Here is a 13,308-nt window from a genome sequence, read left to right as displayed (position 1 = left end):
CACTAGTTGTCGGTTTTGTGTTAGATTTAACAAACGTACTATTAAAAGGCGTTTTGATTTTGCTTTGCACTACTTTGGCCGAAGATTCAATTATACTATGCTGTCGGATCAACCGACGACCGCAATACCGAAAAAATGCAAGGACAAGGATAAAGACAGACATCCGAGGTCCAAAACCAACGGCGAAGCCTCTTCTAGGCCAGTTGCCGGTTCTCAGTGAGGCGCTTTCGCAGCCCCTGACACCCGCTACCTCAGAGCCACAGGCCGCCTCCGACTCCCATGTGGAGACAACCAGGCCTCTGGAAACTCAGGGTATTGGGCCTACGGAAATTAATCCCTCAGATGGGTCCGGAGCTGCTGAGCAGGCATCGGCTTCTGAGGGTGTTTTCAGACCTTCACAACTTACCATTAAAACTACAGCCAAGACAAAAGTACCACTAAAGACAAAGAAACAAGTACAGCATTCTCGTGGACAAGCCTCCATGCCTAAGAAACAGATGCTTAAAATGGCCGAAGACCTCATTACTCTAATCCGGGGTTCCCATCCTCCTCCTAAGAAAAGGCCTAGGCAGGATACAGACTATGATTCCTGTGATCAAGTTTCCATTTCCTCTGATTCCTCTTCAGACCAGGGGTACTCTCTACCCCCTATGAGGCCTCTGATGCTGAAGAATCTATCCCTTCAGCCTCTCCTCCTGAGGATTATTCTTTTGGGGAAACTTTACATACCATGAGGGAGCATTTCCATTGGGAAAGTCAGGATTACTCAGAATCTAAGAAAAGGCTCAGAGATTTCCTTTTATTGCCTCAGCACAGGCCCCTGGCTAGTCCACCTGTGCTAGATATTGTGGATGATGTGTTCTCTGAATCCAGCTTATCTCCCGATTCCTTGCCCCCTGCACCATCCAAGCCAGGTAGGTACTACAGAGTCCCTGACTCTCACAAGTTTCTTTATAAAAACCTTTCTGCTGATCCAGAAACTATTTCCCAGGGTCCAAAAGGGGTTAAGGCTTCCATTGCAAAAAATCCAGTACCCTCTGACAGAGATTCCAGAGCTTTGGATAGATGGGGAAGAAAGTATGCACTTCTGCAACTTTAGCAGTAAGAGCTTTAAATTGCCAGTTTCACATGCTTAAGTACCAACAATATTTAATGACTCAATTAAAACAGAAAATGCTTGCAAGCTCAGAAGCTCCTAATTGTAAAGAAATGCAGGATTTATTGCATGCAGTTGAACAGGTGGGAAAACATACTCTGCAGTGTGGTTTTGATTCTCTAGAGGCCTCTTGTAGAGCCGCAGTTACAGGTTCACTGATTCGAAGGCATGCTTGGTTAAAAGAACAGAGTTTACCTGATCATGTTAAGGCAAAATTATTGGATGCTCCTTTACAGCATGATACCTTATTTGGTGTTAAGGCAGAAGAGGTGTAAAAGAAAATGGAGGATAAAGCTAAATCTATGCAAACAGTCAAGGATTTCTTACAGGTACAGCCACCTCGATTTAGCAGAAATTGGCCTACAAAAAATTGGTCCTTTCCAGTGTCAGACAGACCACAGAGAGGCAGATACAGACGCCCAAGAGGCAGATCTCAACCCCAAGGCTCAAACAGACAATGACAGTGGGGCACCTCAACCGCAAAAGGAGGTGAGGACAAGTCTCAACCTTACAGTAAACAGCCACAATGACTTTCCCCTTCGTACGCCAAGTACTTCCCTTTTGGAAGCCCCCTTGGGGGGAAAACTAGCACTTTTTTTCTGAAAACTGGCAAACAGTCACCCAAGACAAATGGGTTCTAAATATTGTGTCTCTAGGTTACAGGTCCCACTTTCATACTTTACCAAGGCTAAAAAGAATGCCAGACCTGCCACAAAATCAATGGGCAGAGGCACAAAAACAAATTTTAGCCCTCATGGACATGAGAGCTATTCAAAAAGTACCACAGCAGGAACAAGGACAAGGATTTTACTCAAAACACTTCCTGGTCCCCAGAAAGGACAAGGCCTGGATGCCCATACTAGACCTTTCAATTCTAAATACTTACCTGGATATTCCGAAATTCAAAATGTTGACATTACAGCAGCTTCTACCCATGCTGGGCAAGAACGCTTGGCTTGTTACTCTGGACCTCAAAGAGCCATACCTGCATGTCCCTATCGGACAAAATTGCAGAAGACACCACAGATTCAAAGCTGGTACAATGCACTACCAATTCTCTGCACTGCCCTTTGGCTTATCTACTGCGCCCAGGGTCTTCACAAAGTGCCTGGCACCAGTAATTGCTTTTTTCAGACAAAAAGGAATTCAAATATATCCATACCTGGACGACTGCCTCATTCAAGTAGAGACAAAGGACATTCTTCTACAGCATCTGGCATTTGTAAAAAGGTTGCTCACTTCTCTAAGGTACACAGTAAACGAAATGAAGTCAAAACTAGTGCCCTCACAACAGATTATATTCCTGGGTGCCAGCTTAAATACAATGGCCCAGATGGCTTACCTCACGCCAGACAAACAAGTTCAACTAACTCAATATTTTCAATTACTGGCAAAAAAGTCCCATCTCCCTGCAAGAAAAATTCTGCAGGTCCTGGGATTCATGGCATCCTGCATGCTACTAATACCATATGCCAGACTGCATATGAGGAAACTACAATGGTACCTAAAAAGTATTTGGACTCCGCACTCTCACAGTTTAGAAGCAGTAATACCAATGATTCCCTGCCTACAACAGGAGTTTTGATGGTGGGCGCAGGCATGTCACCTAAACAAGGGTCAGCCTTTCACCTTACCCATAGCCAGGCAGACTCTAACAACAGATGCTTCAGATTATGCCTGGGGAACACACATGGCAGGAAAATGCATTCAGGGCAAGTGGACCACAGACCAGATGCATCTTCACATCAATCAAAAAGATATGTTGACTGTTCAAAATGCCCTAACAGCTTTCAAGGACCTTCTGCATCCAGGACAATTATTATTAAAGACAGACAACACCACAGTAATATGGTACATAAACAAGCAAGGGGGCACTCATTCTTACCCCCTATGCAGGCAAGCCATGACCTTGTGGAACACAGCTCCAACGTACCAAGTTCACCTGCAAACACAATTCCTGCCAGGAAAGAAAAATACTCTGGCAGACGATCCAAGCAGAAATATCATGGACCCTCACGAATGGAAATTGAATCCACAAATCTTCAGCAGGGTATTGCAAAAATGGGGATGCCCAGACATAGATCTTTTTGCCTCCCCACTGAATTGCCAACTACAAAAATTCTGCACAAGGACTTATCACAAACAAGCATGGAAAGTGGATGCTCTTTTGTTCAGCTGGAAAAACCTAAAAGTTTATGCCTTCCTGCCTCTGCCTCTCCTTTCAAAGGTACTCCTAAAAGCCAGACGAGAGAAACCACAGATGATCCTGATTGCTCCAGACTGGCCACGTCAGCACTGGTACCCTATCTTAAGGAACCTAGCTCAAGGCCCACCATGGATTTTGCCTCAAATTCCACACCTTCTGACTCAACAAAACAATCAGATCCTGCACGGTCAGCTCAAAACCCTAAACCTGGCTGCCTGGCAGATTTATTAGTCAAACCGGCAACACCTCTCTCTAAAGCAGTTATGGATGTCATTTTGGAGGCCAGGAGGCCTAGCACCAGGAAAGCTTACTCAGAAAAATGGAAGAGATTCTGCGCCTGGAACCAGGCTCAAAGCCTTGACCCTCTTGTTCCAAACATTCCTCAGATTTTACAATACTTAACTGAGATGCTGGACAGAGGCCTATCCTTCTCATCAATTAAGATCCATGCCACCTTTTGAGCCAGCCGATACAGCCGATCTAAAATTTTTATCATGGAAAACAGCTCTGCTCCTAGCAGTAATTTCAGCACGAAGAGTCTCAGAGCTACAGGCATTAATGGCAGTGGAACCTTTTATAATTTTTCATCAGGACAGGGTTTCTTTAAGGACAAACCCTACCTTTATGCCAAAGGTGGTATCTAGTGTGGCTCTTAACCAAACCACCCATTTGCCAACTTTTTATCCAAACCCCCAGAATAAAGGGGAGAAACTTCTGCATTCTTTGGACATACACAGGCAGCTATGCTTCTACTTGGACAAAACAAAAGCTATCAGGAAAACTGAGCAACTGTTTGTAGCATATGCTGCAGGATTACAGGGCAAGGCTATCTCAAAGCAGACTATATCCAAATGGATAGGACACTGTATTCGTTGCTGCTACACACAGCATGGGAAATCAGTCCCAAATAGCATTAGACCACATTCCACCAGGGCTACAGCCACTTCAGCGGCCTTTCTCAGAGGAGTACCTACCAAGGAAATTTTGGAGGCTGCAACTTGGAGTTCAGTGCACACCTTTACCAAGCATTACCACCTGCCTCTTTACTCTAAATCCAGAGCAGGATTTGCCACTGCAGTTCTGCAGGGTCTCATAGCCAATCCTAACTCTTTATAGACCAGCCACCCAACCTTAACTTTGGGATTCTACCCAAGTGTGATGACTGCAGCAGTGTAACACGATGAACGTAGTACAGTTTTGTACCTACCATAAATGTGGATGTTCGAGTGTTCACATTGCTGCAGTCCAGGTTACCCTCCCTCCATCCCCTCTGAACTAGCTTGCCTTATCTATACCTTTCTATCCTATACAACCTTTGTGGTGTATTTGCTTGTGACTGAAGGTATTGTTTTTATTTTATATGTATTGCCTACCTACTTGGGGGCACCTGACATCTGGGGCAAGAAAAACTGAAGAAAATGGCGTTGATGCATCTTTTATACCCCTGGTGCACTGACGTCAGGGAAGAAGCGACAGCAACCAACACCGGACCAAGACTTTGGAACTCTGGCCGACTGCGGGACCGCCTGACGGCAGGATAACCCAAATGTGATGACTGCAGCAGTGTGAACACTTGAACATCTACATTTATGGTAGGTACAAAACTGTACTTTTCCCAAGGCTCTGATCATTCACTTTTAGATTAAGGACCTCTTTGATAAGTTCAGGTTAATTTGTCTGGGTTCTATACATAATATAGTAATCAAGGCATGTTCCTTCTTTTACGCATGCATGTACAGTCAGCTCTGGCATAGCTCATACACAAGGGTGATGAGGTTTTGTGTCTTTTATGATGGTCTTCAAAGCAAAAGTCACTAAACAGTTTCTATTTAGAAGGCTTTTCAGTGTCATTGTTGTTTTATGTTACAGTTAGAAAAATGTTAGTCTGTTCCAGACATCACTCTGCAAAGAAATGTTGCCACATCTACATCCTTCCTTAGAAGGTCTGCCTTAGTCAGCATTTGTTTAACCATATCTTGGTTGTAGGCTTAGGTCATCCTTTGGGAGCCCTGATCAAGGGTGCATTAACTTAGGGTAGTCACCCAGGTGTGTAAGCTTGAGCCCCTGTTTTTAAGCTTCTGCTGCTCCAGTGCTATGAAATCAGGTATGACAATAATATGTACTTACTATTAACAACATATCTATGAGTGGAGCTCCATCTGAAGGAACCAGCCTTTGCTATGTCGCCCCCGCCTTGTCTTTTTTAATATCGGTATCTGTAGACGTATTACAATTTTCAGTTATTCCAGCACTGGAGTCCAGAAGATGCTTTACCTTAAGGAATAAGAGTAGTTTTGTGTACCAGGTAGTCCCAACCCCCGTAGTCTCAGAGCTGTGTTTACAAATACAGAATTATGACAAGTACCCATAACATTTGTTTTTTGCTTTATGTATCTCTCTGAAAGCAACAACTAGAGAAAATGATGAGTTAGAGATGGCTGTGCTAAACAGTACAACATGCAGAATGTTTTTTGAAAACTAATGTTAGTAAAGTTGAGCAGGAAAACTGCAGCTTGTGAATTTATTTTATAGAGGCATGCCTTTGTCATGTGATTTTGTAAGCAGGTTATTGATAAAGTCCTTTGCTTGCTATTAAATACCCCTTTCCCCTTAACGTATGCTTTGTTGTACAGGGTCTGCTGCCGGCAGTGACAGTGAAGATGACATTGGGAAAAGTAGACATAAGAAACTTTTTGCTTCCGACTCTGACTCTGATAACGAAACAAAAACTAAAAAAGGTACCATTAAAATTACTTTTCAAAATGTTTCTTAACTTTGTGAGTTGATTTTGTTTTCTGTGAATGGTTGTATAACACAATTAGTAGTAGTGTAAGAATGGCATAGGAAGCTGCTGAAATTTACTGTGGTTAAAAAAGTGAATAGAAAGGTGGATGAAATAAGCCTTCTTCCCCATTTATCAAATACTTTGATATGATGTACTGTTTTGAGCCATCCCACAGAGTACTTGCCCATCTTTCTTGGAGGGGGTTGTGTGGGTACATCTCAACTTTCTTAATAAGTCAGGAACCACATCTAAGCAAATGGTATGCTACTTCAGTGTGCAGACACAGTACTGCTGACTGTGCGATTTAACATTTTGATGTCTGTGATATGTTCTTGACATGTTGCTGATGGACCATTTAAGAGCCTCATCTTTCTGCTCCTGTGTGCCTCATTTAACTTCACAGCTGCTAACTTGGCTGCTGTATCACCAGTGTGTCATAGTGAACTCTTGTTGTAAAAGGAATCTGTATTTATTTATTTGTTTATTTATTGACATTTGTTTACTGGGAAAGTCCAATTGACCATGTAGAGCCCATTTTCAGTGGAGGTCCGGGGAGAAAAGCTCCACAAAAGCAGTTTGTATGAGAGTACATGGTTATACAGAACACAATTAGTAAGTTGAAATGCATTGCACAAAATACAACACACAAGTAGGAAATAGTAATATTTTAAGGCAGATGCAATAAGCATATACAATAGTGAGGTAGTTGGGTAGGGGAAGGTAAACACAGTGAGTGTGAATTGAATATGTCTATAGTTGGGGATGGTAGAGTCCAGTTAAGTTTAGGGTAGTAATAAAGGGAAGAGTAGAATAAGTAAGGTATGTAGTAGGGGGCTGGGCTAGAGGCTTTTAGTTTTATAAGGTAAGGAGAAAGTGACAGGAGTTTATAGAAAAGTTAGAGTATTATAGAAGAACAGTATACAAGGTTTGTACAGGAATGAGTAAGAAGGAGAGAGCGGAGTAGGTAGGAGGGCTCTTAGGACTAAGTAATGGCTGGTGGAGGTATTGAGCAGTTCCAGGTCCATTTGGATAGACGATAAGTGTGTAGGGTAGTTTTAAAGTTTGTACGTCAAGCGGAAGCATGTAATCAGAATGTCACTAAAATATAAAGTTGTCTGTTGCTGCATAGGCTGAAGATGGAAAGTGAACAGATAACTCCCATTGCAGCTTTTTCCATGGTGGTTTCTGCCTGGTTTAATTTCGTTTTTAGAGCTGTGGCAAGAATGGAATTCATCAGTCAAGACCCGTTTAAAAGTTTGAAAGTTCAGTAATACTTTGGTGCTCCGTACTTGCCAAGAGTGCCATGTTCAGCATATACTTTGCATTAAATATTGACATTTGTATTTCACTGAAGTGATTAAATATAGCCTTTTGTATCTCACTGATGTGCTGCATAAATATTCTTTCATTGGCTTATCTAAAAATGCATATGAATTTTGAGGTGATGTAGTAGATGCTGGTGTCATCCCAATGCTTTCTTATGCATTTCCCTTTATCTAGTAGCATGCTGAATTACCTGCAGTGCTGTTTGGCCATCTGCAGAATATTTTATAGTATAAATTTAGTTGTAAGTACTGCAACATGTGGGAGAGTGGTGACAAATTTAGTGACTAAGTGTTCTGCCTTGCCTGTTTAGTGTCTGGGGTTCAGTTTTGACTTCTGCTTACTTCTTGGAATTTGCACGTTCTCATATTGCCTGTGTACATTTTATTTTTCTGTTTATTATCACTTTTCTATAAACATGCTAGCTATATTCAATATTCCAAACTGTCTATATGTATATTGCATGTATCCTTACATTGCAGGGCAGTTTGTATCTGAAATAAACCAAGTTATTTATAAATTTAATCGTGTTATGCGATTGGAAGGTGGAAAGGTGGACAGAGGTCGAAAAGAATGAAGTTGCAACACAGAAGGGAGTCACAGATGTTAATCTGTCCAACAGATCACAAGTTTTGAAAGTTGCGTGTACCCTCTTTGAAAGTAAAATTTTAACCAGTGTGTTACCATGAGTCAGTGCTGGGCCCTGTCCTATTTGGCATGTATTTTGTAGATGTCAAAGCCAGTATGCCACTTTTATGGTTGACCATATGTGCTGATGACTGCAAGTTGGGCACTGTTGTTTAGTCATTCACTGACTGATGGTAAACAACTTCAGCAGGGCTGGAATATGTACATATTTTGGTGTACCATAAATTGTTTTGGACTGAATGTAAAAAAGTGTAGTGTAGTAGTATTTGGCAAAAAATGTTCCTGCCTCTTGTTGTAAATGATGCTCTTCTTCAGACAAACACAGTCCTAAGAGACTTATGTTCTTGTATGGAGAAGACTTCAACCCCCCCGCCCCCACACACACACCGACACTGTTTGTGCCACTCCATATTTTTTTCACAGTGTACTGAAAGCATGCATATATGTGAACATTTTTTTCTATTTGTACAGTATCCACATATGGATGTCTAAGACATTCTAAGTCTTAATTTTGTTCAGTCCGATATAATGTACTTCACCATCATAGTGATCCTTTCGACATCACTTCTTTATAAATTTATGTTATCAGTATCATTTAATGATTCATGAGCCACTGGAAACTTTGGCGCTATATGATTTGTATTAGGAAAACAATTTTACACAGAAAAAAACAGCAATGCAATCACTATAACTACTACATGCATCACCAACAAGGTCATTCTGATAACAGAGACGGGGCATTTGTCTCTGACACTGATGACCTCAGTTCAAGAATGGATTCAGATTCTGGTATGGTTGGCTGGGGCTTGGGATACAGAGGCTAGCTCTCAAGACCCATTGTGGGGGAGTTTAGGAGGAGACTGCTGCCTTCTATGACTTCTGGTGGAGATCAGGTGCCTTGCAGGCAGCCTGTTTAATGGGGAGGTGGCAAGACATAGTGATGTCACTGCACATGCCACTCCCACAGCTTAGGGTTTCTGACTGGCAATGTACATAAAAGGCTATTTGTGCCATGTTCTGTATCCTTGTTCCCTGGGCACTACTGATGAGTACTGAAAGATCAACTTACCTAGCAATTACTGGGATCGTTAACTTCACCATTTTCATTTATCTGTTGGATTACTTCTGAAAAACCCTGATCTTTTTTCACTATCAGGAATGTAGGTGCAACACTTCTGAGGGAGTAACAAGCTAGTTCACCTTTACCGACCAGTATGGAGTCGAGAGGCATTTTATTCTGCAATTCCAATGCTCTCATTGCTATCATTTGAACTGTAAATTAGCCTATAGATTCAGAGGCAGCATTACTTAAAGTTGTTAAAAGGATTGCTATTTTACTCGGTCCTCAGTTTGCATTTACTGCCCCACACCAAAAAAAAACACAAAAAAAAAAAGAAAGAAAGAATATAAGGTGAAGGATCAGATGGAGAAGGCAAGAAATGTGGAAAATGCAAAAATATAGTTGCAAGTGTAGAAAACTTCTGGAAGAGCCTCATGTTGATCAGGATCGAATGCAGGAATGGTTAAGGAGAGGAATGGTTAAGGAGAGGTGAATTCAAACCAAAAGATGAAAGTTTAATATTGGCAGCCCAACTGGTTTACAAAGTCCATTGAACAAGTGAGAGAAACAGACAAATGTAGGTTTTGTAAAACTGAACTGGAACCAGTCGCACACCGCCTTGCTGGTTGTGATATACTAATGGCAGAAGGACTGTATACAGAAAGGCATAATAATAATGTGACAAGACTGTTGCACTGGGGATTGTGTAAAAATTATGGTACTGAAATAGCTGAAAAACACTGGAAACATGAGCCACAAAGCATCATAGACAATGATGAAGTCTACATCACATGAGATCACCCATTACCGACAGTTCAAATGATAGATGTGAGAAAAAACGATCCATGAAAAGAAGACAAAGTATCATTGAAATCGCCACACCCATTGACTGCAGTGTCTTGCGCACAGAGAGAGACAAAGTCATAAAATATCAGGATTTGTAGGCAGAAACGAGAACAATGTGGAAGAAAGATACCCAGACAGTTCCAGTAATAGTAGGAGCAAAGGATCTTAAAAGAATCTAAAATTGTGTTTAGATATGATGTCCTTCAAGGATGCATCTGCAGTCCTTACAAATGGGTTGTCCTGTCGTCAGGCAGCCCTTCGGTCGGCCGGATTCCAAAGTCTGGGTCTGGCCTCGGCTGGTGTCGCACTTCACCCGACGTCATAGCTGCAGTTCTTCGGGTATAAAGGCATCAGCCTACGCCATTTTCCTCAGTCTTTCTTGCCGCGTGGCCCAAGCAGAAGCTGTTCGCAAGTGCCGGTCGGTCAGATCCAGAGATTACTACTACCGAAAACTACTTGAAGACTTCTAAAAGCTAAGTACCCGTTGGGGACTCTTTCTTGCCTCAGCCGATGTCAGAAAAAGTGAATAACTGTTTAACTTGTGGGAAACAAATACCTCATAAAGATTTCCACTCTTACTGCTTACCTTGTTTAGGCCCAGACCACGGCGTAGCAGCTTGTTTAGCCTGTGCTTCTTTCAACCGACGGACGCTTAGGCGTCGGTCAGAGTTTGCTGAACAGTTTTTCGCTCAGAATTTGCGTACATAATGCCGCCGGATCCTCCGACTTCACAATTGTTAAACGCAAAGAAAGGACCGACACTCGCGGTCCGCGGTTTCGCCGAAACCGCAGTTAAGCAAACATGAGTGTCTCGGTTTCAGCGAAACCGAGCAAATGGTTCTAACTTCAGCAGAATCCATGACTACTACCGAGGCCCCTTCTAACCTGGTTGAGTCGGCCTCTGAAATTCAACCTGCTACTGTGGTTTCACAAGAACTATCGGACACCATCCCTTTGGATGTTTCGACCCCTGCACGTGGTGCTGCTAGGCCGCCTGCAGCCATGTCCATAAAGGCCTTTGCCAGGGCTAAAGCAGCCAAAACTTCTAAGTCTGTGCCTGTTAAGCCCCCCTCTCACAGGCCCAGTTCCAGTTCCCAAATGCTTACTCTGGCAGAGGATCTCATCTCTTTAATAAGGGGATCCCAACCTCATCCAGATAGGGCCTCTCAACCTCCTCCAGAAAAGAGACCTAGAGCAGAGCCCCCTGAGCCAGTGTCCTCAGATGATTCTTCTGATGATTCAGACAATACAGACCATCCAGAGGCTCCTTTTTCTACTTATGAAGACTCCGATGCTGAGGAATCGATTCCTTCTGCCTCTCCACCAGAGGAATTTTCCTTTGGGGAAACCTTACATGCCATGAGAGAGCAATTTCAATGGCAGGGGCAAGATTTCTCAGACTCAAGGAAAAGGCTTAGGACGTTTTTGCATTTACCACAACATAGGCCTTTAGCTATACCTCCAGTTCTTCCTGTTGTAGATGATGCATTTAATGATGCTTGCACTGCTCCTGACACTTTGCCTCCAGCCCCTGCTAAGCCCGATAGGTTTTACAGGGTCCCGGACACACATCACCATTTATACAAGGCTCCTTTGGCAGATCCCGAGACTATCTCCCAGGGGCCTAAGGCAGTAGCTTCGACCTCAGTTAAAAACCCTCTCCCCTCTGAAAAGGAATCCAGGTCCTTAGAGAGATGGGGTAAAAAAGTATACACCTCTGCTACTCTCTCAGCTAAGGCATTGAACTGTCAGTTTCATATGATCCAATACCAGGAGTTTATGCTTGATCAGTTAACTAAGAAACTATCCTCTGATGATTCTTTAGATAAGAAATATGTTCTAGAAATGGTGCATAACATTCAGCAGGTTAGTAACCATTCTTTAAAATGTGGCTATGATGCACTGGAGGCTTCCTTTAGATCAGCCATGACTGGCACAGTTATAAGAAGGCATGCATGGTTGAAAGAACAGGTCTTGCCGGATCATGTTAAAGCAAAACTATTAGATGCTCCTATGGATAAGGTCAGTTTATTTGGTTCTCCTGCTCAGCAGGTACTGAAGAAAATGGAAGAGAAGGCAAAATCTGTACAAACAGTGAAAGATTTCTTACAGGTTCAGCCTCCAAGGTTTAGCAGGAACTGGCCTTCCAAAATTGGTCCTTTCCAGACTCCTCTAAAACACAGAGAGGCAGGAATAGGCGCTCGAGAGGCAGAAATCAATCCAGAGGAGGTGCCTACAGGGACGCCAGTGGCAAGGTAACAACCAGCGAGGCACAGACACAACTACTACCACTGCAACAGGACAATCACAGTGACTTGGCTCTGGCACCGCCTACCAGGGAACAAATTGCAGCACCCTTAGGCGGAAAGTTAGCCTTATTTTCAAAAAACTGGCACTACATCACAAGAGACAAGTGGATTTTGCAAACTATAGACCAAGGCTACAGGTTTCATTTCCATACTTTACCAGGAAAAAGAGGAATGCCAAACCTAACACCAAATCAAAAGACAGAAGCTCTAAAACAAATAGCTCAATTAGCAAAGATGAGAGCTGTGGAAAGGGTACCATCTATGGAACAAGGAAAGGGATTTTACTCCAGACTCTTCCTGGTACCAAGAAAAGAGAAAAATTGGAGGCCTATTCTCGACCTGTCCGCTTTAAACACATTCATCATTGTTCCAAAATTCAAAATGCTGACCCTACAGCAACTTCTTCCCATGCTGGGCAAGGAGTATTGGCTGGTGACTCTAGATCTCAAGGAGGCATACCTGCACGTCCCCATATGACCAAATTGCAGAAGATACCTCAGATTTCTTGCAGGATCAGAACATTATCAATTCTCAGCATTGCTCTTTGGCTTATCTACTGCGCCCAGAGTGTTCAAGAAATGCCTGGCATCAGTAATCGCTCACTGCAGGCTTCAGGGAATCCAAATATATCCATACCTGGACGACTGCTTGATACAAGCGGACAACAAAAACAAGCTAACAGAACACTTACAAAGAGTCATTTGCTTACTGCAAGCCCTGGGATATACAGTCAATATAAAAAAATCAAGACTGATACCATCCCAAAGAATAACCTTCTTAGGTGCAGAATTGGACACAGTAAAACAGATGGCATTCCTAACTGCAGAAAAACAAGAACAACTTCCTCTCTACTTCTTGGCATTAACAAAGCAGAACAAACTAACAGCAAGGAAAGTACTGCAGGCCTTGGGCTTCATGGCATCCTGCATAATCCTGGTCCCTCATGCCAGACTGCATATGAGAAAGCTACAGTGG

At 42.7% G+C, this 13,308-nt stretch overlaps 1 protein-coding gene across 8 annotated transcripts in view; it reads left to right on the top strand.

The window, feature by feature from the left end:
- The window catches only part of LOC122806811 (RNA polymerase-associated protein LEO1-like), a 424,604-nt gene that overhangs the window by 250,510 nt on the left and 160,786 nt on the right, over positions 1-13,308 (top strand). For all 8 annotated transcript variants that reach the window (XM_044077549.1, XM_044077544.1, XM_044077545.1 and 5 more), the window contains one exon: positions 5,996-6,100. In XM_044077549.1, the coding sequence (XP_043933484.1) occupies positions 5,996-6,100 (105 nt within the window). The remainder of the gene's footprint in view (positions 1-5,995; positions 6,101-13,308) is intronic.

The sequence above is a fragment of the Protopterus annectens genome, chromosome 7.part0 (assembly GCF_019279795.1).
Source record: "Protopterus annectens isolate FY-2018-M chromosome 7.part0, PAN1.0, whole genome shotgun sequence".
In the NCBI taxonomy this organism is placed as follows: domain Eukaryota; kingdom Metazoa; phylum Chordata; order Ceratodontiformes; family Protopteridae; genus Protopterus; species Protopterus annectens.
The sequence above is the reverse complement of the archived record's forward strand: the minus strand, read 5'-3'. Positions and strand labels throughout refer to the sequence as shown.